General features: G+C 40.4%; 1 protein-coding gene and 1 long non-coding RNA gene across 11 annotated transcripts in view; one reads left to right on the forward strand and one right to left on the reverse strand.

Annotated features, from left to right (window-relative positions):
* The first annotated feature begins 9 nt into the window (after window positions 1-9).
* pax2a (paired box 2a) lies at window positions 10-26,702 on the forward strand. Of its 10 annotated transcripts, none has more exons than XM_079635134.1 (12): window positions 10-624; window positions 2,210-2,375; window positions 3,072-3,269; window positions 6,648-6,730; window positions 6,821-6,991; window positions 7,851-7,895; window positions 13,636-13,811; window positions 15,830-15,950; window positions 21,051-21,260; window positions 23,269-23,370; window positions 26,033-26,119; window positions 26,451-26,606. In XM_079635134.1, exons 1-12 carry the CDS (start codon window positions 582-584, stop codon window positions 26,525-26,527), a joined length of 1,479 nt encoding a protein of 492 aa, XP_079491260.1. In that variant the 5' UTR covers window positions 10-581; the 3' UTR covers window positions 26,528-26,606. The 10 variants fall into 10 exon arrangements, with proteins under 10 accessions (XP_079491260.1, XP_079491263.1, XP_079491269.1 ...); XM_079635137.1 differs by having other exon boundaries at window positions 6,872-6,991; XM_079635143.1 differs by lacking the exon at window positions 21,051-21,260 and having other exon boundaries at window positions 6,872-6,991; window positions 26,470-26,702.
* Window positions 19,890-26,905, reverse strand: part of LOC307010453 — a 66,993-nt gene continuing 59,977 nt past the window's right edge. Inside the window, exons 3-4 of the long non-coding RNA XR_013800196.1 lie at window positions 22,336-22,701; window positions 19,890-21,268 (exon numbers count right to left, since the gene is read on the reverse strand). This is a non-coding gene — a long non-coding RNA (uncharacterized lncRNA). The remainder of the gene's footprint in view (window positions 21,269-22,335; window positions 22,702-26,905) is intronic.

Here is a 26,905-nt window from a genome sequence, read left to right on the forward strand (position 1 = left end):
TCTGGGAAGGAGGGGGGCGGTGGACTGCAGCTTTTAGAAACAGACACACTGAGAAGAGGGGTTTCAGTCTCAGCCCAAAGCTTCTAACAGGCACATCCCATTCTTGAAGAGAGGGGGACCGAGAGACACTCGCCGTGTCCATGTTTTTTCCTGTCATCCCCGGACGAATCTGACTGTACCCCTCAGACTTTACCAGAAACGCTTCTCCATATCGAGGAATTTACACTGCAGTTTCACCAGAGGACACTGGAGGAGACGCAACCACTAATGCTTGCGTTCCCTTAAATATGTAGAACAAATATTAACTGAACGACTGATTACGCTAACGTTCCTGCGTAAAATATTTTTTTTGAGAGACTAGTGCAGGACATGATCTGCACCTGACCAGCCTCGTGTCTTCATTGAATGGACTGATCAGCACGAGATAAAGTTCGTCGCTCGCTGAAGAACTTCTCCTGTACACTGGCATCGGAAGCGCTGTGCTTTGAACGGATAGCGATCTTTATTAATTCCAATTATAGCTACATAATAGAGGCGAGACGGCGACCTCAGTCGATTATCTTTCCTTCCTTTGCTATCCCATGGATATTCACTGCAAAGCAGACCCCTTCTCGGCGATGCACCGTGAGTAAAATATCAGTTTTTTCCCCTTCAAAATCTCTACCTTGTTTAGCATAAATCAATTCTAATTTGTTTAGCGTTTCGGTAGAGTTGACTTTGTTAGACTAGCATATAATCTGTCCGCATTAAGCTACTCACTCTTAACAAGTGTTTAAAGGTCTTACAAAAATGTCAAAAATAATTGTTTTAATATTTTATATGCTAGCCTACTTCTCGCTGAGTAACGCGAATACGGAATGTAGTCACCGTGAAGAAATATCAGCGATCGCTTATTATTTTAAGCGGCCCTTTAGTCGTTTGTTCCGACAAAAAGTCGCTTAAAAAGTCGATTACAATATTTAGCGTGCATGGTTTAATTTAAAATTTCTCATTCTGCGTTGTATGTTAAACGTAAATGATTAGTGCATATTTCACGCAATGTATTTCTTATTTTTAAGTCCAATGCTTGAGTGAATTACTGGCACATGTGAGAGATATAGCCTACCTGCAAAAATATAAAGCAAAATCGCAAGAAATATCTAACATGTGCCAACGCGAAAATACCAGAAAAAAATGGCTAAAGGTAAAATTATTTTACAAAACATTACCTTTAAAATTGTACATTTTAAAGCGCGGAATTTCCAATCAAAATAAATGTCCTCCACATTTTGAAAATCAGGGAGAAAAGGTTTGCTGTTAGGCACAATAATACGATAATAATATTTTTTTAAAGTAGTTATTTGTGCTGTATTTGTTGAAAACACGGTATTGAAACAAGGCCTGGGTATAATTTAAATAATTAATTCTTAATTATTTTGCAGTAGCCTACTCCCTGGTTGTAATATGAGTTATCAAAGCTCTTTTTAATTATTTACAATAATTGTGCAAGGAAAATTAAACAGGTTGAAACATAATCTATGCGACATGTGTTTGGCTGCAATGGAATAGAAGAGGAAAATACTACCTAACTATGGGTCTTGGGTAGAATAGCACATGACGTTTTGCTAATGTTTACAATCATGATTGCGTATAAAAATAGAGGGTTACGGGTGGAATAATAATAATGTATTATTATTATTATTATTATGCTATTATAGCCTATTATAAGTACAACTGTATAACAATTTGTAGGCTTGGTTATTTATTGTGCTGACAAATATGAAAACAAAGCAATTTATTAAACTATGAATAAAAAATACTCTCCAACTTACAAATTTAATTTGTTTTAACATTAGCCCATGAGGAAAACATTATTAGCTAACTGTCCCGTGAACCTTTTGATGATAATTGATCAATATGGTCATACAGAAATATTAAGCTACAAACAAACAAACAAAAACAATTTACGTATACGTTTTTATTACATTTCCTAGTACACATTATAGCTAACTGTCTTATTGTTTATGGTTGTCCACATGTGCACATACAGGTAGTGTGTGTGTGCGCGCGCTCTCCCATGCGGAGAGTGTTAAAGAGAAAGAGAGAGAGAGTGAGGGGAGAAAGGAGAAATTAAATGCTTCTGTGTGGTAGCCATGTTAACGACACAGCCTATCTTCTATATGTATGTAATGTTATGCTTTTTGTGTCTGTGTTGTTGTATCCCATATAGGGCACGGCGGTGTGAACCAGCTAGGAGGGGTGTTTGTGAATGGCAGACCCCTACCTGACGTGGTCAGGCAAAGAATCGTGGAGCTCGCGCACCAAGGAGTCAGACCTTGTGACATCTCAAGACAACTACGGGTCAGCCATGGCTGTGTCAGCAAAATTCTCGGAAGGTACGAAAATTACAGATGTAGCAAATTTGTCCTATTATAGAGAACTAATACTAGTCAAATGTTATTGCTTCATGTAAATTAACATCTTAAACAATATTGCCTACTGTAATGTATCGTATTAGTAAGATTTTTTTTTCCTTTTAGTGAAAAGGTATAATATTAAATTCACTGACCTTAAATTCATTGTGAAGGAGGAAGGATATGTTTTCTAGGAAACTGTTATAGATTTTTGAATTTTGTGAAATATTTTTCAGCTATCAAAAGGATCTTATAAGGTATTCTGCACTTTAAATGTTCCTTAGAAATTATGAGATGTGTTGGTGGCATGTATTAATCGTGGGGTGCATGGGACATATATCAGTCGCTGAAGAAACCGTTTGATAAATGAATGATTGCGATTTTAGATCGCAGCCTACGAATGCTAATGATTGAAGACGCAAAAACTATTGAATGTACGTGTCCAAATAGAAATGACACATTTTCCCGTCGCAAGGCTTGGGGAAAAAAAACATCTGATAATTTAAAAGTCAAAATATAATTAAATCAATAGATTATATAGCCTAATTATTTATGGCCCGTATTCATAATTTACTGTTTATAAATATGCCTCAATGCCACACGCAACAACAACAAAAAACGCCATCGCTAAGACGTGAGGACAATTTTAAATAAAGAATTATCGTTCATCTTTTCCAGATATTATGAAACCGGCAGTATTAAACCTGGAGTTATTGGGGGGTCCAAACCAAAAGTGGCGACGCCCAAAGTTGTGGATAAAATCGCAGAATACAAGCGGCAGAATCCCACTATGTTCGCCTGGGAGATCCGAGACCGACTCCTGGCCGAGGGCGTTTGTGACAACGACACAGTACCAAGTGTTTCATCCATAAACAGGTAAAGCGGTTTGAAATTCCATTTTCACACTTTAAATTTCAAATTTATTTGAAAAGCGTGATGTCATTGACAGAACAGAACTATTTGTTAATTCCGTTTTCAACTGACCTTCAGAAGTAGGCAAGCTACTGTTATTAAAACGGCGATTCCAAACACTAACGGCCAAATTATCGTCAGCTAATTTAAAATCCTTTAGAGGCCTTGTACTGAAAACTATCGTTTCCAATTTCCAATAGCTTATTCCATGGGTGATGTTTTTGCTTTTTTAAATTCTTGCTCTCGGGGTGGTCTCACGTGTGCAATTCAATCCCAAATCTGTCCACAGCCTGCAGAGGATCTATAGTTGAGGTCGCGAAAATCACATCTGTCTCGATGAAAACCAATCAATACTCTGTAACCAGATCCAGTGGCACTGGGAAATGCGCGAACAGACCTCAGTGCTTTATACGGAATCTCATCTCAGTAGTTCTTAAAAAAAATATATATATATATATATATATATATATAGCCTATATATTTATACAGTAGGCTATAAAGCCTATATATAGTAGTAGCCTATGCAAAAGACAAAAAAGTTATTGAAAGCTATTTAAATGTGTGGAAAAAAAAAGATGTGTAATTCAGTAATGCATGTGATCCATTAATAGGCTACTACACTTTATCATATATTCTATATCTATTATCTTTTTCTCTCTTTTTTTTTTTTAAGGACTGTATTAGATTAAACTGGGAAGGGTCATAGCACTTGCATATTGTTGTCCTATTGTTAGTTTCACTGCTTATTGTTCTCATTTGTAAGTCGCTTTGGATAAAAGCGTCTTCAAAATGAGTAAATGTATATGTAATTTATCTTAATTTAACTTATTTTAACTAATAATAATTACAATGAATAAATCTAAATTATTATTATTATTAAATAAGAATAGTGCAAAGAAAAACATAGAATTGTGAATGGGTGTATGTGTAACTGGGCCTCTACCTCAGCAATTTCAGTAAGTTATTAACTTTCCAAGGACTAACAAACAGGCACTGTAGTCCTTCTGTTATCATAAATAATGCAAAGGAGATTATATGCAGATATGCCTACCTACAACCTACATTAAATCAGTCAGTTGAAAATAAATAGTCTTAAGTTACCATTCTCATTCTTATTTCTTATTAAAATACAAAGGCTAGCAAGACTATCCCAAGTGAGATGGAGACATGGTGGTGGGAGGGGGGTTTAAGAGTGGAAGAACAAGGTGAAAAAGGCCTACCTGCAAGCAGGAGTAATGAACTTTGGTTAGGAGGCACTGTTCCATAGAGCTGGCCAGCAGCATTACATTTTAATGAGCTGAAGAGAGATCATGGGCCGACCCGCACAAGACATTTCCTCGGAAAAAGAAAGAAAAAAAAACGGGGGAGAGAGAGGCTGAAAAAATTCATTTCATGCACTATGGCTGCTTAAAAAGGGCAATTTGAACAGGTCTCAACACATGTATGTGGTAAATTTTTAATCTGCATTAATGACATGAAAGAAGAGCCACTAAACCTTTGTTTCCAATGATGTTAAAGTTATCACCTCAGAGGAAGGGCATTGTAAGGACCTCTGTTTATATATGAAATTAATACATAGGATGTAACAAATTGATTTTGACTGTTATTCTAAGTCATACAAAGATGGTTTTCTATGCTCAGGGAACACACATCGGATAAACCATACCTGAGCTATTTTTTTCAAAACTTGCCTGTACTATTTAATAAATTAGGAGTTGCTACAGTATATATATCAGCGTGGGCTGTGTTTTTAAGTGAACTGGATTGTTCTGCACCATAACACTGTCCTTAAAGCGTCCAAGTACAAATAAAATGCAAATACAATATTTTCACATTTCCTATAATTATAGCAGGCTGTAGTCGTAGTCGTCCAGTCAAACTGTAAGCCTTGTGCCATTTCAAACAGGTGTTCTTGTACCCTGTCTAAAAGTATTCCCTCACCAGTAAGGAGACTTCAGAGGCAGGACCCTCATGCACTGAGCGCTTTAGAGGTTGACCTCTGCTCTGTTGACATTAGAAGATGTCCCAGCTTTAAGCACATTTTCTCTGCATGAATTATTAAAGATTACACACTGTCTGGGGTGTTCTCTGTGTCCTCCTCACAGCAGGAAGTCACTGGCACACAACCAGTTCTGAGCCCTTCTATCGCCTGAATCCTAAGCGTCCTTTCAATAGCATCGATTCATATTTTAATATTTCTACAGGGAATTCTCAGCACCCTGGCAAGTCATTAATTCACACCTTTCAAATAGCTCATTCGATAGTGAGAACATGGATCCAAGCTATTGAATTTGTGTTGCTATAGACACAGGGTTAAATCATTGTTTTGGTGGGATGTAAAAAAAAAAAAAAAAAAAAAAAAACTGCTATGGTGTTTGTTCAGGAAGATATAAAATAACTATTTTATTGTCATTACATTATATATATATGTGTGTGTGTGTGTGTGTGTACTGATTTTCTAAGTGCATTAGAACATACAGAATTAGGGTTTTCTTTAGTAATGAAATTTACTGCCATATTATAGTTTATACAAATGTGAAAATGTGTAGCCAACGAGTATAAATGTGTTCCTAGAATTAGGTGACAGCTTCTTCTCTCAAAAGTGTGTCCCAGATTAAAGACATCAGATGCTGCAGTGGGCTTTGGTGAAGCAATAAGACACTATTGCTTTCCTGTCACATATAATTTATAGCCCTCTATTTGCATCTGTTCTTCTCTGCCTCTAATTCCCAACTTTTTTATCCCCAAGTCCCAATCAATAGGGCCTCATCCATGCTGGCACCTTTGCATGTTTGCGCTAGAAAAAAAAAGAGTCAGATCTGGGGAAGTCAGTATCCACACTCTACAAGCAATCTCCACTTGCTTCAGTGAGGAAGAGGATAGGGGGAGAGATTGAGATAGATAAAGAAGGAGAAGGAGAGGGAGAAAGATTATTAAAGCTGAGGCCAGTTCGGGGCAGTGAAGCTCATCATTGAGGTGAATTGATGTGATTTCATGCTTTGTTTGCAAGACCATTCAGACCAAAGTGCAATGAAGACTTTCCCCCATATCACACCTTCGAGGTAGTGCGACTTTATCATATTTCTAAAGATGGGATCCCATTTGATTGAATCCCCTCTCTCCGCGGTAGCTCCCACTCTGCCTCTCACATCTACTCCATGATTGGCCCTAATACCCCAAGATTGGTTATTTGTGACAGAATCAGTGCATCTATATAGGAAGGCCCCAAAACAACACTCGAGTTTTACACACGCAATGGGTCGCATCAGGCTGTGCGTAAAATGATCCAGCGAAGCAGCTGCTCCCTCAACTCATCGTGTTCTTTTAACTGTCATTTCATAGGATAATTCGAACCAAAGTTCAGCAGCCTTTCCATCCATCCGACGGCACAGGAACGCCTCTCTCCACAACGGGACACACTATAGGTGAGACAGCATACATTTTGCATATGAACATTCAAATCATAATGACATCAATTATGCCTGTGCCCTAATGTTAATTCATTCTCTTTTAAGGTGATCTTGAGAGCACTCCATATACGTTAACCTATTCCTGTGCTCTTTCAGTGCCCAGCACAGCCTCCCCACCTGTGTCAAGCGCTTCCAATGACCCCGTGGGGTCCTACTCTATTAATGGCATCCTAGGAATCCCTCGCTCCAACGGCGAAAAGAGAAAACGCGATGATGGTAAGAGACTGGATTTCTCTCCATCGCTTTTATTCCCCCCTCACTCCTTTTCTAGGCCTCTCTACAGCCCCCTGTAATTTCCAATTTGTGTGAGGAGATGAAGATGGCATTTTGATAGCACTGGACAAAGCATTTTGTAAAAGAAAAAAAAAAGGGCTCTCAAGTGACTTGTTATGTAGTAAAGCAGATTGGACTGTTACATTCAGCCATTTGATACTACGGTGTTTGTACGGCTCTAGCACATTTTATTTGATGATACAGTAGCTCTGCGCAAACAAGAATATGCCTACATCCGAATCATGACAGCATAGCGCTTAGGTAGTGCATCAGGGATACGGCTTTATGCTTTTGTAAATAATACAGGTCAATGGAAATGAAGACAAAGAAATCAGCAACGTAAATGCATTAGGAAATGGCAAAAAAAAAAAAAAATGCTCAGAACAGACTGGAAAGGCAGAATATAATGCAAAAACTACCTGATGTGCGATTTATAATTGACTTAAAAACAACTCTAGACATATTCTGACATTTTAATTTCACACAATTTTCTGGCTGTGTATTTTTGCTTTTGAAGAACTGAAATAGCAGCAAAAAGGGAGCTGCCAACCTGCTCATGCCAACATTCCCTCTCCTTTTATAAATGAGAGGGCACATACCGCCTAAGGCCTAATGGCTGATCAGCTCTTCATACAATCGCCTTTTGAATGCTAGTGAATAAACATCCATGTGGCACTGGGCCGAACGAGAACACAGAAAGTGCTGTAGTCAAAGGGAGGAAGGTTGAAGTGGTTGGAAATGATCTCTTAAAACATTTATCAAAGCAGGGCTACTTGCTTCTTTTATGTTTCCGTCTCTTTAGTTCTCTGGAGTGGCAACCACTTGGATGGGAGGAAAATAGGATATTGTAAGTTTTGTTAGCCTAACTTTTTCTTGCTTGCTAAATCACTAGCCACTCGAGTCTGATCAAGTGCTCTGTGAGGGTGTGTGTGAGTGTGTGCACGTGTACGTGTAGGGTTGTGTGTCGAGGGGAGGGGGATGAAACGGAGCGCACTGACGCTTAATGATATCTTTATGGAAAGAGCTCTGGATCATATATAAACACTGTGAGAAAGCGACTGTGGCAAATCACATTTGCTACAGCGTGGCATGCGCTTACAGGGACCATCGCGGGGCTTTTCCTCTGCCACTGTCATAGACCGTTTGCTTCTAAAAACAGAGAAAGGACATAACATGACGAGAGGGGATTACCCAGCCAAACGCCAGCGCCGGTAGTTATTCCTAGTTTGATTAGAACTGACACGACATGAAGAGTGGATGAAGGGCTTGAGTGTAATTGCATCATAAAACACTAGGCGGGAAAACACGAGTTTACTTGCGTGCGCAATATCAAATTTAATACCGCTTCAGCGAGGATTACCTTTTATTATAACGACTAGAGTAAATATTCCTGTTGTTGCCAATGTGTTTCCCCTCCTCTGGCATCACACATCCTTATGCAGGTCTCTCAAGGTGTACAGAGACATTTGTAGGGCATTTGTCATGCCGTGTCCCTGATGAAGAGCTCATGGCTGGTAATTGATACAGTGCCAAATGTCTAAAAAGCATTGTGTTATTTAAACTTAGCCCTTATTTCACACCGAGACATCAGGGAGGCAGAGCGACAGCCAGTGTATAGTTTCAATTTCATAGCAGCCCAGCAGCCTTGGGCTACCTGAGCCTTATTTGGCTGGGTGAAGCCAATCTTCCCTTCATTAGATGATGACATAACAGAAATATGCTAATCCGGTTTTAGGAAGAGCTGAGGAAATGCACTTTGAAAACACGTGACGTGTAAAATGAGGTTGAGAACGGCCAGTTCGGGGAAGAGAAAAAGTCATGTGTAATGAGTAAGCATTCATTCAGCGCTTGATTTAAGAGACGTAGGCGTCCGCAGTCTTTCTATTTGATGATGCTAGTGCCCTTTTAAAAAAAAAAGAAAAGGTCCCCATTACAAGAGTGATATGGAGATAATGTAGTGTGACACGCGTTATGTACACCACCAGGTCTTTCCAAGAGGGGCTTCAGGGACACAGGTGTCATAAGAGTCATTAATCTGTCATTTTCATGTGTTACTGCAAATTAAAAGTAGCGTGTTGCTCGTCGGCGACGTTCGACGTGGTGCGGACCTTCGGAGAAGGGAGGGAGGGGTTGGGGGGAGCCTCCCAAGATTAGTTCTTTGGTGGCAATAGCTTCCTGCAAGTTGAACATAGTGACATTTAAGAGAATTTGCAATTCTGCAGAGAAAAGCTATTAATTCACAAATTAGCACCCCCTTCCTCTATCGTGGATGTGCAAGCTATTGAGGAGACAAAAGAAATAGCCTAAAGGGGAAGAGAGAGACACAGCCCTATCTGTGTAAAGATTGGTTTATATGTCTGCAAGCAGTGATACCAATTATGCCAGCACAGAGAATGCGCCTCAACCTTATTGCTGCCTTCACAGGCCCTTCAATCCATTGCCAGATTTATTTGTGTATCTCATTATGGAAAATAGAATGCCTCTCTTGCCAAATGCATTAATGGCAAAAGAGCGAAATTAAGCCTGTTTGGGATTTCTCATTTGTCAGAGTTAATACTTTGTTACAAAATGACACAAATGAATGAACTGAGTTAATTACTAGCGTACCGTACGGGCGCGAGTCGCGTTTTTCCACGCAGTTTCTTTCTCACCTGTCCTTGCGTCGGCTGATTAGCAGGTTGGTGTGACCCAGCTCTCTTCCATCTTTATGAGTCCAAACACAACCTACATAGGGAGTAGGCCGGTTGCAATAAATTACATGCAAAAACACAGATTGACGCTTGAATCAGCTGTGGGAGCGTGCGTTCACGTGAAAGAAATTAAAGTGGGTTGATTTATAAGGCCTAGCGGCGTATTTGTTTGACGTTAGCGCGATAAAGGGATTACATCCGTGCCATCGTGGTGCAGGTACGCAAAAGTTTTACTTTGCAGCTTGTTTGTTCATCTAAAAGTATTGCTTTGAGAGTGAGTGGCAGCACACTTCAAATCCCCATGCTAAAATAGTTTGGCCCACAGCTAGAATGCTTTAACCTGTGCTTCCATTTCATGGCTTGTGAGATTCTATTGTGTCAATATGGATTCTACTTTAAAAAAGAATAGAAATGAAATACATCCAAACCAAGAAATGGATTGGCCTCAGTCTAAATCGAATAAGAACATCCCACCGATCTCATCATGATGATGGCCTCTGTATGAAAGAGAAAGCCCAGATTTGAGCGAGGCTGCAGAGCGTAACCGGCAGAGAAGAAGGTGCCGGGTTCCTTATCAAAGGACACAAAAGGTCTATGCCCCCGCTTGGCTGATACATCTGCATTCAAGCAGACCCTCCGCCCCGGCCTGGGCGATAGCGCAAACGCGAAAATCTGCAGCACGAAAACATCTAAGGGCAGGGTGGTTCGCTCGAAGAGGAATCATGTCAGAGAAAAGTCAATTATGAACGTTGATGCTGAGAATTAATGGTGCGCCGCATTACGCAGATTTTAAAAGGAAAGAGAGTGAGAGCGAGGGAGATACGCATTCATTAATTGCGTTCCAGAACGCTGCGTCACATGAGGCCGATGTGCTAAATGACGGACCGGGTGTGAGTACAGTAAAGAAATGTGTGTTATGGGTGAGATGAGAAACCCAGGCTGACAGCAGTAGCCTGAGAAAAGAAAAAAGGAAAAGGAGAGAAAGCGCAGCTCCTACTGGCAGCCTGCACACTGTTCAGCGACGCTAAATTGAATTAATAAAGCCTTTAAACACGCTGTAACATAACAGGAAATTAACAGTCCCGGTTGTGCTGCTGCTGCTGCTGCTACCTCGCCCTTTCTCTCCCTCCATCTCTCTTGATCTTTCTTTTATTGTCTCTTCTTCTTCCGATTTAGTTATTTGCTGTGCTGCCTTGCTGCACTGTAGATTTCAGGAGTGCCAAACCTTTTTTTTTTATTCGCTACTTCAGCCTATAAAATTAGTGTAAACCCACACAAATTTCTCGTTTTTGAGCAAGTATAATAAATTTCACTTTTTTTTACTAGTAGGACAAAAGCTGAATGTAGAATCAGAATTTATAAAATTTTCATTGGATGGAATATCAGGCAAACCTGTGTGACTTTTTCATCTGTGGAACACACAAAAAAAAAAAAAATGATGTAAGTCTAAAACAACTTTGGACCCTATTGACTTTCACTGTATGAAAAAAAAACATACTTAAACAATTCTTCAAAACATTGTCTTTTGTTTTTAATGGAAGAAAGTCATACAGGTTTGGAACAACATGAGGGCGAGTAAATGATAATAAAACTTGCATTTTTGGGTGAACTATCCCTATAACAATAAAAGTAATACATAAAAACAAAGGATGTGTGATATCAGGTCAAGGGTCATAGGGGTCACGAGACCCTCATTTGCTTTTCAAAAAGCTCTCTCATCCAAGCCAGCCTTATCTGATGAGATGAAAGCAGGAAGCACAGCACTGTTCTTTTAAAAGAATGTCACACCTGCCCGGTCAACCCTAAACACAACTTCCTAAAACCTAATATATTCTCTCAAGAGTTCATATCACAAATGTAGGACATTTTACTTTAAAATATTCAAAAGCACGTACACATATTGACTCCGTACAGTGCATATCTTAAAATGACAAGTTCACCATGATAAGCCCTTTACTGTCTCTTGTTCTTAGTTTTATTTGAACTGGGCTCTCCAGAGGAGGAAGCCCATGGGAGGCCTGTTTTATGGACTCTGGTTATCTGATCTGACAGAGCTCTAGTCCCATAGCACCAGAGTGCTAATGCAGTGGGATGTCAAAACAAACACACTCAAGTGTTCCAATGAAATCAATATAGCATGAGCACTGATGTAAACAGGAGCGGAGCTATATACATAGTCTAGACAACATTACTGTGAATCCTTGTGAAATGTCAAAAATTCCACCGTGAAACGCTGATCTAACCTTGATCTAACCTAAATCTCCCCTAATTGTAACGTCACGGAGAACAGCCCAGCCCCCCACAGCTCAAACCGCAGCTCCGTCCCCTGTGTCAACTAGCGGCCCTGCGCGCTTTGAGCTTTTGAGTATGGCAAACATGCTGCACCGAAGCAAATGACAAACGCCTGCTTATTGATCGCAGTTTGCACTTAGACCAGCTGATAGAAAGTAATTAATGACTCTATTTTCTTCAGTACCAAAGAGAACAATTGAGGTTTATACGGCAACAACACGCAGCCTTATAGAAGGCCCCCAAGGGAGCTGTCTATAAAAAATGCCTGCTCTCAGATATGGAATGACTCAGATAATGCAAGGAGAAAAAACACAACAACACAACCACAACTTAATAGGAAGAGAAAAAAGGTGTAGCTTAAATACACACTCCCATGCACACACAGACACACACACTCACACACACACACACACACGTAATATCTCCCAGTCTCTTATCAGACCTCTCTGTGGATCCATTTCTCCTGAAAGTCAGTTCATCCTGTGGCCTCAGCCATTGAAAAAAGGTCAAGCTGGCGGGTAGAATGGCAATAAAGCCCCTGAAATGGTACTATCAGTGGAACATGATTGATCAATTGAATTCCATAGCACAGAAAAATGTGGGATTAAGTAGAGTATTATACGCACAATGAGTTGAGGCATGATGTTCATTTCAAGTTCATTTCGCCTCTCTCCTGCCACCAGATCAGGCAATCAATAGGGGCCTTGCATATCATATATCACCACGCTCTCGCCGAGGAGAGAACATAATCTGCTGCAAATTTAGAATGACAGATTTGTAAGGGAGCAAAAAAAGCCCCTCCACCACCAGAGACCGAGAGGCGGGAGGCTGCCAGTACGGCTGCCGAGGATGCACGGACGTTTGTCGAATGTTTGCGAAGGGGTTTCCGGTGGAGCAAAATGAGGCACTGGGGAAGGAAGGCTACCTGCTTCGGCAGGGTGATGGGGTCACGGTCTGAGGGGAAACTGTTCATTTGTTTATAGAGAGCGAGATGGAGGGAAATGCATAAGCTGGCAGTCAAGCTGCGTAATTGTATTCAAGCCGGGACTGGCCTCCCATTTTTCCAGGGAAAAGCAATCTGAAAGTGAAAGCAGCATTACATTCTAAAGGAAATGGTGCCTTTTAAATAATAGCTCTCCATTTTCCACCAGCCCACTGACTGAAAAGAGAACAAGGTGGCTCACGCTAAAACACATGACGTTCCCAACAAGTATATGTTTGCTCTGAAGGCAATCCATCAATTACTGCAGGCCTATCAGATGATGACGGTGCTGATGCTGATCTGGGATGGGGGATGTGTGGGTCTTCACTCCCCCACTTTGCACCGTTCACATCTTTCCCTCCCTCTCTTTCTCTCCCAGCCTCATGTGCTCTGTCTTTCTACAGCTATTAGGATCAGTTTGAGGCTAGTGCTGACTGAATTTGAGCTGATATACTCCAATCTTTCATCTAGTGGTGCTGAGAGGTGCACTACTGCGTTAGACGTAGCTGTTGTGTGGGGTGCGGGATGGGGGGGAGGGGGGGATGGGGTGCCTGCTCCGGGGAGAAACGGGACCATAACGACTGGTACTAGCATGTGGCCTTGTCCCCTCTCTCCTCTCATAGATGGTTCAGATGGCTCTGGCCCAAACAGTGATTCTCAGGGTAGTGTGGAGAGTTTACGGAAGCACCTGAGGGCCGATGCCTTCACTCAACAACAGCTGGAGGCTCTGGATCGGGTGTTTGAGCGGCCGTCATACCCCGACGTCTTCCCTACGTCAGAACACATCAAGCCAGAGCAGGTTAGTAATATCGAGGCAAATGGACGAATACTAACAAACTAATACACAAAAAACTGGAGATTGTTAGACAGTCTGCAGTACTAATTTTAAAGCGGAGTGTGAGCGGACAGCAGAGTTTATTTGAACCGACAGATATTTTTTCTGAATAAAATCTCTTTAAGATAAACTAGTAAAATCAAGTCACCATACGATTTAATCCCAGACAAATGTTAAATGATGCATCTTGCCCAAGCATCACTAATTTATGCATTAAATAGTGTAAGGTGCATTAAAGCCAGATTAATTTAGTTTCATCAACATGAATCCACTGATACGAATATAAAAAATAATTGACGAATCTTCAGTCTGAATGAAGAGTCTCACAAAAAAATGATGCTGCAAAAACAATCCAAAAAAACCAAACAAAAAAAAACACCTTGTATATACAAGCTCTTATTTAAAGCGTTTGGCTTATTACAAGAGATAAGCTTTATTTACTTTCATTATACTATCAAACAACCAGTGACTATTAATTTTTCCCTTGAAACTTCAAGTAGAGGCCCATAAAGCAAAAGCAGTGGCCTAATTGAGTTCATTTTAATTTCTCTCCGATCGCTGAGAATTACACTGGTGATAAATCAGGGGGACAGCCCTCACCCCTAGTAGAGGGCCTAATTTGCAGCTAATTACAAAACTGATTTCTACTGGAAGATCAATACCAAAACGAATTGGAAATGACTTGCAATCACAAAGAGAAGCCAAGAAGGTATTAAAAAAGGCAAGGAAAGAGGCTAAACGCGAGGGAAAAAACAGCCCTGGAACAGTCCAGAAAAATCACTTTTAATTTAATGTAATATTAATCAGACTACATTCCCATTTATTGGTCCGTTTTAATGCCCCCTTTTTAACTCTTGAAAGAGCGGACCTATTAGCCATGTCTGGTGTGTGAGGCCGGGCATTAAAAAGCCATTTTGGAAATGCTAAACTCAATGGGCTCACCCCTCCCACACTTCTGCCAGCCATTTGGTCATCCTTTTCAGATGGCTCTTCAGTTGCCCCACGCCCAACTTGCCCCTATCTGCATGATAAAATAGCTGTTGTGCATCTGAGGCCAGACCAAATAGAGAGGAACATCCGCTACTGGCCAACTGAACATTTGTAGCAGACAATTAGAGTTTATCTGGAATAGAGACAGACAAGTCTGGGGTCACAGCATTTCCCATTGGGACACAGGCCTATTGTGATGCGCAAATGCACGAACGCACACACGCACACAGACGTATACGCATAAGAGCGGACATATGTATGCTCGCACTTTAATACTGGAGGAACAATGGGAGCCGGAAATCTATTCTCATTTGTGGAATTAGTTACAAAGAAATCTATTTGAAGAAAGTCGTAGTACCTCAGATGCAGCATAATCCAACGTACATATCCAGAAAAACACAAGCGCCAATGTTTTAGCATTTCAAAATAATAACAGAGAACTGTTTTGGGGCTCATGTTCGTGTCATCATTTTCTCATCCTAAAGAAAACAATTTCAAATGCTCTCGAAACGAGGCCATGTTGGTAATCTAACAAAGCGGACCCGTCTCCTCCCTTGGCTGGTCAGGGGAATGACTGCAGTCAAGCACAAAGAGACAGCTGACACCCCTTCCTTTCAGTCTGTTCCAAATCCTACTCTCTGTCCCGCTCACAACCTTAATGTATGCACACACAGTTCACATTAACTCCACCAAAACACACATGCACATCTCTCTGACTGGGGGGAAATAAAAATAATGTGCAAGTGTAGTAGGACTGGATTTCAGGTGCCCATTTACAAAGCCACAGTAACTGAGCCGCCATTATATTAAATCCCTGGTACTTTGTGTACAATAAATCATAAGAAATATCATAAAAAGGAGAGAAATTGTTTTAAAATAACATATAGAACTGGCAGCTCACAGGCAGAAAGCTTTCTAATTGGACACCTAAAAGTGATGCTTGGATCCCAAGATATATCTACTTAAAGTCTCCCCCCTCCCCTCATTGGCAGGCTAATGAATACTCGCTACCAGCACTGAACCCTGGACTGGACGAAGTCAAGCCCAGTCTGTCAACCAGCGTCAGCTCAGATTTGGGCTCCAGCGTGTCACAGAGCTACCCGGTAGTGACAGGTAAGAGCGCTGGATCGACCGTCCCAGCTGACCATTAGAATCCTGGCAGTACATTCATATTCTGGTCTATGTGACTGTTTTATGTGGTAAAGTGAGCTTTATAAGTTGAGTGGACAGGTGAGAGTGGAATGTGACATGTTGATCTAAAGTGGATGGATTAGTACTGCCTGCTCTGAGGACCCGTGTAAGAAAGAGGCGATCGAAACAGACAGGCGCCGTTTCTTGCATGCAAGTCCCAATCATTCAAAGTGATTATGGAAACCTGTCAGCCAGTGTCACTGTGCAAAAACCAATGGACTGTTTTACTTCTTTACCTTTGTGTACTGAAAAGTTTTCTTCAGCTCATAGTTCTCAGAAAGAAATATGGCGGTCTAGCATGGTTTGGCCTTTGTTGTTGCATCGCTTTTTGTTTTTTTTCTTGTGGTATGCGGTGGTTAATGTCAGCCTGGCTAATTGAAAGATTGTTTCATTGTTGCGGCTGTTATTACCTCAGAGAAGGTTAAGTTTACTGATAGCCAACTGTCGGGCTGAGATTAATATGCTGAGCTTTTAATAAAATTCACATAATTATGCAGGAGCCATCAAAGCCAACGAGTTCTGTGTGGGCGGAGGACAGGATGATTGAAAATTGCTGTGCCCCCTTCTCAAATGATAGCTGGATAATGTTATGTGAAAAGAAAGGGCTTTTTTCCCCCCTCGGTAATATGTGGGAGGTAGAGTTCCCTCCAGAAAGTTGGGCCTCTGGAGAAGAAAGGTGTGTTTTTGTCCTTTGTATGAAAGCAGTCTCGGTCTAGGGAGCACCCTCATGGCAGGTGGCCTTTCTTGCACCTGGGACGGGACACACCGGGGGTCTTAGTGCAGACCACCTCTTGCTTCTGGTAGAGCACAGGAACGGCTTTGCTAGAGAGATTTTCAAATGGTTGTTTAAGTTATATTGTTGTTAATGATTTCAAAACAGTGTTGTTTATGCATGCATGATGAGAATACCTACCCCTGGCATCCTAAATTCAGCTTTTTCTGAAAAAAAATAAAATACAGTTGTAGTTATGTTCTAAAGCTCTTTCAGAATGTCTAGGCTCAAATGACATTTCTTGAGAGCCGTATATATTAACTGTTCCATGTCGTATTCTAAATGACTTTTGGCAGTAATAACTTCATTTATAAAAAATAAAAAAAGCAAGAAAAGCAGTTCAAAGACGCAATAACGTAATGTTATGGTGTACTCGCATGTGATAAACTGGAAATAAGAATAAGGACAGAGTTAAAGGAGGTGCTAAATTACCCTACGCATTTACACTGAGAGCCAATTCTGAATAAATTACTCCCTCTCATTGGATAGAGCTGGAGATTATGCTCATTCCCAGCAATGTTTTCCTGAGCCAATTAAAATTCACACTGCCATTGATCTTGTTGATTTTATGTCGTGCGATTTGCATAATCTATTAAAGATGAATGATTAATGAACTCTTCATTACAAAACAGAAATTGGAATTTTAAGGGCACTACGAAGCATAGGAGACGTGTTTTTTTGGTGTTAACTGTTTACCCAATTAGTTTTAGGGGTTACTGCTCTGTACTGAAAGTCCTAAAGGAAAAGCCATTTAAAAATAGCTTATGTATTGGATTGAAATTTATGGATGAAGTGTAATAAAAAAATAAAATAAAATTCCTTTAAATAATGGAATAGATGCATACTTCAAAATATTAATACTCATTTATAAATATATAAATGCATACAAAATTAAATAAATATGATTAATTTATAAATAATAATATAAAATCCCAGAAAGTACAGATGATAGAGTTATATGAGGAACTAATCTGTACTTCTGTTGTCATCATGGCCAGTACTTTCCCCAATGACTCATGAACATTCCACACTTTCATGTATTAACTGTTGTAGAGGGGGGGAAAAACAATGGCATGATTTATTCAAACTGCAGTAAAAAGTCTGGATGCTGTCCAGATATGACTAGCCTTTTAAAAAGGCCGTTTGCACATACCTTCACAATGAATGACTAGCGCGGATTCTTAAGCACTGTTCCTGCCGAGCCATATAATGGAAGTCTTCCTGGTGCCAGTAGGATGGTACCGTGTAAATGGGCACCCCTCCGACCCGCTGAAAACCTGAGCAGGTGCTGAAGGGATCCCCCCTGTTCCAAATCTCTTCAGAGAGATGGAAGGAGAGGAGGGGGGCGGGAGGAGAAAAAAAATACAGAGAGCCCGGGCCTGAAAGCAACAGAGCTCCATGTCTGAAAAAAAAAAAAAAAAAAAAAAAAAAAAAAACAAGCAAGAAAAGTAAGAAAGGAAAGCAGCATACGCAGGCAGAGTGAAAGAAAAGACTGCTTTGTGTCGGCTTATGCGGCTGATGAACTCCGGCTGAAATATATCCGACAGAGAGCCATTTTTTAAGTGTGGCCCGCTATTCTCCAGTGAGCAGCAAACAACACGCTGCTGGCTAGACTGAGGTACCTGATGTGTGGCCCGGTGACAAACTGCCTCTGTCTTGAGTCACCAGAAGCCCCGGCAGGCCCTAGAGCCCAAATTAATGTTTATTTCAGCCTCACAACAGCACACTAACCTTTAAGCACACATTTGATAATGAATAACTTTAGGAACTTATATTGGGGATTCAAGCAATTTGGTCTTCCTAACATTACATTGCTGCAATTGATCGGTGTAAAGCAGTCCGTTTTTCCTGTGATCTTGTGAGAAAATGTTGAAAATTGAGGTCAAAGATTTGAGTACTTTTTCAAAAAAAGGCAGGTGACTTTGCTGGTACTGTTGGGTAAAAAAAAAAAAAAAAGGAAGTCATTCCTCTCTTCTCTTACTGCACCCATGTGAAACCATGCATTCATGAGAGCGAGACAGACGTAGAGAACTCTATAGCTCTGGTTCATGTTGAGATGTGATGCGCCTCCACATAGACCAGTGTTTATCTTCCATCTCTGTAATCAGGAGGTTGACAGCCTTCCTTTTTGCAGGTCTTGCTTGTTTCCAGGACAATAAGCAACAGCACCTCTGATTAGTTTCAGAGTTCAGTGATCTTGAACACTGGGCTTCGGTCAGTGTAGCGAACGCCCTTGTCTGCCTTACAGCGGCAAAGCAGAGGCCGTGAAAACGCGAGGCCTAATTCCTCCGACAGCCTCTCTTCCTTTTCTCCTTTATTGGCCTCTAAGGTTTTTTTTTTCTTTTTTCCCCCCTGAAGTTAGGCTTTATGGCCATCATCTTCCTCTTTGAGATATAGTCATCTAGCAGCCTCGTTTTTGTATGCGATTTAAAAAAACGTCATGTTTATCCTGCTCCTGCTGTATGAAGATTCGCCTCTGAGTCCCAGACCTGCGCAGGAAAGAAAATTCTGCCATTGATTTGTGTGGGAAAGAGGCCAGTTAAGTTGCCTGATTTCCTGGCATTAGGTCAGAACGGGTTGTCAGGGTTGCATCTGACAAAAAGGAGGCCTTATCTTAATGAGCGACTCTCCGCACATAGCTCGGTTGTAAAACAACAATAGTTGGGAAACAGCTAATGAGGCTATCATGAAGCTGTGAGAGCCCTCCCCACAGACCATGTTAACAGCAGAGGATGTTAAAGAGGATGAGTGGAGAGAGAGATGAAGACAGAACTCACATTGATTGCTTGAGCTGCAGCGGCAAACCCGCTAAGATGAAAAATGCCAAACCTCATCAGCCAAATGATATTAGGGCTGGAGATGCAAAGGGGCCGTGTCGCGATTCGCAGGCTTTTTTTTTTTTGTTTGGAGATGCGACTCTTACCTCCGAACCTTAGGGAAATGTCTCTGTATTTGAGCTTGATTGATCTGAGAGCCATGCTGCTGTTTGCTGATGCTGTTCAAGAGATATTGTTTAAAAAGTGATTTGCCTGCTTGTATTTGCTCATTTTTAGCTCATTTGACGGATAAATAATTCCAATCAGGTTTGTATAAAATGTAGCTTTATTTAGATTCAGATATAAATCTGAAGTTGATAGAAGACCGTGAAAGTGTCTTCTGTTATGGAGCTAATTATAAGTTGCTTTCCATTCTGAAAAAGAAGATAGAAAAGACAAACAAACAATGGAAACAAAGATTTCTATGATCAGTTTACAAGAAAAAAATTATATTTTTTACTTCTAATGTATTCGGTTCGTAAGTGTGAGTAAGCAGGGCAAAAAACTAAGACTCACAATGCAGGTAAAATTCAAGGAAAATGTAGTTTTATCAAATAAATATAACTGGCCACCTGGCCTTTAACTTTTCTTGGAATTTCCTAAATTCTTTTCTAAATATGATTGTTTTCTTCAAGTTGTGAGCTTCAAATGGTCTACTGAAGATAAAACAAGGGACTGATCCATCTATACATATATACAAAACAAAAAAATGTCCACAGTTAAATGTATCTATGTTTGATCTATTTTAAATTTGTGTTTCAATACTAAATTTGAAGAGATGCATTCCAGACGCCAAGCCACCATAAGGAATAAAATATCAATCCTAATGTTTTTTTGTGAGAGGCGATGTTTCAGTTGCTGGGAGTACTAATGACAGCTGTACATATACAGAAAAACAGAAATAAATCATTATTTTGTCAAATAGCTTTACAGAAATAATGCAAAATACAGTCTAATGATAAAAAAAAGTGTAGCCCACAAATATGTGTGGCAAAAGTTTTAAAGCATCTTTGCTGTAATTATTTGTGGATGGGTCTTTGCACATAAAAACCGCACATCGCACAAGCACACAGTAACATTTCCTGGCTTACCATGACCAAATCCCCTCGTGCGTGTAGAAATGTTGTTTTCTGAGCGTGTGTCTCTGGAGGCTCTGTTAAAACTCCCGAACACACCCGAGGAACTGAGTCAGAACACCACGGCACTCGGAACTTCACATAAATCCTTCCTTCCCTCCTAAACGCAATGTAGCATCACAACAACACCAAACACTGTCAGCCAAACTTCATTTCCCTCTTCTTTTACTGCTTCCATTCAGTACTTCCATCTGTCATAATTCTTTTTTTTTTTTTTTTTTTTTGCTGAGTGCGAGTGATTGTGCATTGTCTGATTGTGTGTGTGTGGCTTTTTTTGTTGTTTTTCTCCACCTGGCAGAGTCACATTCATCCTCCTCGTGTGTTAAGCAGGAGCCGCATGAGGCTTCCCTGGCTCCTTTCACCCCTTCCTCACTGGCAGTCTCGGGTCTAGCGGAACTGTTGCCCCTCCAGCCCAGCGTGTCAGTAGATGCCTCCACCCCCTGCTACGGTGCCTATGCCCATCATGCCCCCAGCTACAGCCAGTATGCAAGCCAGCCTATTATAGCAGGTACAGCCCTACAAAAAAAAAAGAAAAAAGAAAAGAAAGATTAGAAACTTGCGCTGGTAAATGGGGGAAACAGCCAGAGGCGTCATGCATCTGTTTCTTTTTGAGAGGGCACCAATAGCAGTCCAAGGTCATTTGGTGCCCTACATATTATCAAAGGAAGAAAAAAAAACACTCTTTAACTAATTTTAAGTGTTACACTACCTTTGAAAATTTTAGGAGATATTTTTGAAAGAAGTTTTAATAAATTAAGCATTATATTAATTAAAAGTGGCATTCTTTTACATTATTAAAAAAAAAAAAAATCTTTCAAATAAATGCTGTGGCTTTGAACTTTTTAATCATTAAAGAATCATGTGATCAACAGTGATATTGAGCACCAAATCAACATATTAGAATGATTTCTGAAGGATCATGTGACTCTGAAGACTGGAGTAATGATGCTGAAAATACAGCTTTGCCATCATATGAATAAATTATACATTATATATACATAAATGAATTACAATCGAAAATAGTTCATTTAAGTTGTAATAAAATTACACAATATAACCATTTTACTGTATTTTTGATAAAATAAAGTGTAGCCTTGGTGAGCGTAAGAGACCTCTATCAAAAACCTTACCGACCCTGAACTTTTGAAAGGTAGTGTCTGTGTATATATAATTGAGGTATACACTTGTGTATAAAACGGCAATAAACATAATTTTTAAAGATCTACTGGGGCACATTCCATGGCGCTTCTGGAGAAAGATTCTGTCCTGTACTGTCCTGAGAAACACTGCTAATACTTTTCTAGCCTCTAGTTCTGTGGTTGTACTTATATACCGTATATATACATATATATGTATATGTATATATATGATTAGAAGTCTGTGCATTAGTTTTTCCAACATGTTTGTTAACGTGTGAGTGGGATTGTGTCTCTTTTGATACTCTATAAGCGCAAATTTCATTCATGTGCTTTAGATAATGACCATAAACAAGACAACAATATAGCTATAATTTGCCTTCAGTTCCTTTTAATTGAACAAAAAGCACAATGTCACACTAAAACACAAGTTTTCACATTGCTTACCATCCTGGTGTGCCTGTTTGACTGCCAGCTCTCTTGTTAGTAGCTGGACCCGGGAATGCTAATGGTCCCCTTTCAAACAATGATGCAGGACCTCACGAGGGTCCAGTCGGGACTGACGAAGGCCTACGCGCTCTAAAGTTTGAGCCAGCACATCCAGCAGGATTGCTAGCCATCACCTCCAATTACAGAACTGAATATGGAGGCACTGTGCGCTCGTGATGTTTTTGGGCTTTTTAGCAGCAGCAATGCCACCAGCAGGCCGAGGGCATTCTGTGCTTCTCTCCGTCGAGCAATTTAAAACACTTCAGTCAAAACAGGCCAGCAGCGCCACTCTGTGTAATAAAGGAAGTTAAAAGGCTGAGTGACCTAGAAGAGAAAAAAAGCAGTGGAGGTGTTTTAGCTTCTGCAGGGTCAACAGTTTTTCAGGTTGTGAATTTAAGGAGAGGTGAACTTTACCCAGTGCATGCTTGGCATGTGGGTTTTCTAGTTATTTGTCAACAACAAAAAAGCTTGAGCTGATTTCTTAGATTTTCAGTGAAAATGGTTACAGGGTTGTGCTTCAAAAACAAATATGTTTGAGTATTATTGTTATTGATGTGCATGTAACACTTGAAGTAGTTGAATGCTTAGGGCACTTCTATGCATCATACATTTTAATGTGCCAAAATATGTGGTATTCATGTTATCTTTAACTCTTGTATGATCTAAAAATCTTGAATTCTGACTAACTTCCCTCATTAGGTGTAGTACACTAAAAAATTTTAGTAGTAAAACTTTAAGTTATTTTATTCATATTATTTTATTCTAAAGATTTTTGGATAATCATAAGGGGGGGCATCAACACCATTTGGTCATTAATAGCCCAATGCATTATTATTATTATTTGTGTGTGTGTGTGTAATTGTGCGCTTACAAATTTGACTTTCTTTCCAGGTCGAGACATGGCAAGCACAACCCTACCAGGGTACCCACCTCACGTTCCCCCCACTGGGCAGGGCAGCTACCCCACCTCTACACTTGCTGGAATGGTCCCTGGTAAGTTTAATTACTATTTTTACGAGGACGTTAATTTTAAGTGAGCTCGTAATATTTTCAGGGAACGGTCCTGTGCAATTGATCATTTTCAGGAAACCTGAGGTCATGCAAAGCCAACCTGAATTTGCACTTCTGCATCTGGCAAAAAAAAAAAAAAAAAAGTGATTAATATTCAATTACCACTAGCCCAAAGCTTGCTTTTGTATGTTTGTATATGTTTATATTAGTGTAGAATGCCAGGTAACATTTTAAGAATGAGAGTTAAAGAGAAGTGACACAAAAAGCTACATGCATATTGCCCAAGACATTTCTGGTGATGCTAATAAACAGGATAATATTAATGTGGAGCATAATATTAATGAGGATAAGAATAATGAGGAGGATGAGGAGCCAGAATTGCAGTCTAACTAAAGACAAGGACAGGCAGTGTGGATTTCGATCTCGAGTCGTCAATAACCCGAGTAGGAGCCTCAGCTTATCGGCTGCTGAGGAGAAAATTAGCGCCTCTCAATAAGTGATCAGGGACATAAGTGCGGGATATAGGACAGTTCCTCTCAGTTCCACTCGGGTTCCAGTGCTCATTACGCCCCTCCCTCGCTCTCCCCAACCGTTCGACGCTCTCACAGGCCATCGATAAACACAGCTTTCTCCACCCCAGCCTCCAAGTGCTGCAGAGCGTATCTCTTTTCCCCTCTACTTAACCTGCAGTTCAGGTTCACAGCAAACAGTTAAGGGTCACAAAACAGCGGGCGGGAAGGCCTGTAAATATTTAAATCACTATCTCTCAGAGGGACCTGACTTGAGTTTCACTGCCAGGACAGGATGCAATCTGGCAGCAAGAACTGTGCCCTCTCCCCAAACAGCACAAACACACACATGCGTATGCAAACGGACAGCCTGAGAGATGCCGCAGAGAAGTTGGAAAAGTGTAAATGCGATTGTACGCCGAGCCAGGGGATAACATCAGCGCTCAAAGTCGGACTTGTGAGCACAAACACGCAGTGTGCGAAAATTGGAAAACAAATATTTTACATCAGGCACAGAGAGGGATTCTTCTCTCGGTCACCGTTGAGTGCCTCAGATAGATTCAAGTCTGTCTTGGGCTTCCACGGCCCACAAACATGAATGGTTCGCAGGGGCAAATTTAATTCAGTGACAGGATTCATTTGCTGGGCAAACATATCTTTACAGGTACATCAAATATGTTTTCATCAAAGATTCATTTTCATTGGTCACACAGGCTGAGAAATCCTCTTAAATCCTAGAGCCATGGGTTTTGTGTGCACTTCCATTCATCTGGCCCTCGAACGACTAAGATTTAGTGACAGACCCCAAACACTGTTAAAGCAAAAGCCATTCCTCACCAGCTTCATATAAAACCCGGCCTTTATTGTCTCATAAAAGAAAGAAACGTGGGGGACCAACAGCATTGCTCACTGACATGGACAGGGCCGCTTCCTGAAAGTCGAATTCGGCCGCATAAAAAGGGGCGAGTGTGCGCGAGAACGAATCCATTGGGGAGGTTTTTTGAAGCGGGGCTTTGGTGCGGCCAAAGAAAAGAGAATCTTAAGAGCAGCAGCAGAATCAAAGAAAAGAAAATTCAAACCCCAGCTCAGGATTAATGTAACAAATTCAGCCAAAATGGCCGAGCACCAGGGCGTAGGAAAGAGGACAGGGCGGGCCATCTGCTATCTAGAGCGGCGAAACAATGCCAGTTCCTGAACTAATGTGATGCAATATTTCAAGGACAGCGTTACTGTAATTCAGTTGAGCTCAATCGACAGCATTAGTGGCATAATGGTGATTATCACAATATTCATTTCTACTTGTCCCTCCTCCACAATCTAGATTACACTGTAAAAAAATAAATTCCGTTATTAGAGTAAGAACATGAAAATTCTATTTCAGTCTTTCGAATTTTCTCATTTAATTTAATGTGTTACTTGCTGTTTCTTTGTAATTATTTGTGAGATTTACAAGCAATTTACGAGTACAATTTTTAAATAATAAAAGTAAATCCTACACCAATTTTTTTTCCGTGTTCAGTGAGGCATACACAAGGGGGCAAATCTGTGTTAAAATACTCACTGTTTCAATAGTAAAGCCACAAAATGTAAATCATTATTTTGACGGGGTTTTTGTTGCCAACTTCGTTATAATCCCTAAAACTCTAAAACAACAACAAAAGATTTGAACAGCTTTACAAAATTAACAAAATAATTAATTTAAGTGCCTTTTTTATTTATTATTAGTGCTCTCAAATTGATTAATCGCAATTAATCGCATCCAACATAAAAGTTTTTGCTTATATAATATACACATATACTGTATATACTGCATACAGCGGTGTATGTATGTGTATATATATATATATATGTATATGCACACACACACACACACACACACACACACACAGAGAGAGACACACACGCACACATATATAAACAAAAACTTTTGAGTTAGATGTGATTAATTGCGATTAATCGATTTGACAGCACTATAAATAATAAAATGTGTTTAAATTTTCCATAAATTTACTTTCAATATAAATGCCTCATAAAAGAGGGCATTATACCACAAATTCTGACTGTTGAGCTTCTACTGAATATGCTTTAAGATACATTTTCTTTATTGCTAACCTGTCATTTGTGTTTGATTTTAGGAAGCGACTTTTCAGGAAATCCCTACTCTCACCCGCAGTACACAACTTACAATGAAGCTTGGCGGTTCAGCAACCCCGCGTTATTAAGTGAGTATTAACCCTTTTTGCTTATCCCTTATGGGATTAGTCGCTTTAAAGTGGGATTAATATAATCACATTTTACAATGACATTATTTGCATACAGCTTTACTAAACTAGCTACAGTTTTATTTCTCTTTTTGATTAGCAAGGTCATAACACACTGCATCTCTAAATTAAGACACGCATAAGCCCTTCGCAAGTGTTTTTGTGCGTGCCGAGGTTTCAGACCGTAATAGAATAGTTTGATTGTTTTTTACATAAGCAAAATCATTGGGAGTGGGCGTAAGTGTTGCTCTTGCTGTGGTTTCAAACGCTCCGCTCTTCTGTTAACTTCCAGGTTCCCCTTATTATTATAGTGCCGCATCCCGGGGCTCCGCCCCTCCCACTGCTGCCACTGCCTATGACCGCCACTAGTTACCATGGCAACCCAATCAAACTGCAGGACCATGGCCGCAGCCTCCATATCGTACCAGTCTGAATGGCGCTAAGGTCAGAGGGATTGAAGATGGCTACGCGGTCTTCAGTTTCATGGGACCGAGATCGGATTAGGAGGGTCAAGCAACAGCGGGTCCCCCCCCTCAGACATCGACTATACCCCCCACCCCACCCCACCCACCCTCACGCGACATCAACACTAAGGCTCTCATTCTCTAAATCGCTGAACAATGACTGAACTATTTCCTGAAAGACTTTTGAAAGATTCTACAAAAATATATATATTATACAAGATATAAAACAAGACGAACCGTGTGAAGAAATACGAAGTAACAATTGATGTGTTGTTGTTTTTTT

The sequence above is a fragment of the Phoxinus phoxinus genome (genome assembly GCF_949152265.1).
Source record: "Phoxinus phoxinus genome assembly, chromosome: 14".
NCBI classification, from domain to species: domain Eukaryota; kingdom Metazoa; phylum Chordata; class Actinopteri; order Cypriniformes; family Leuciscidae; genus Phoxinus; species Phoxinus phoxinus.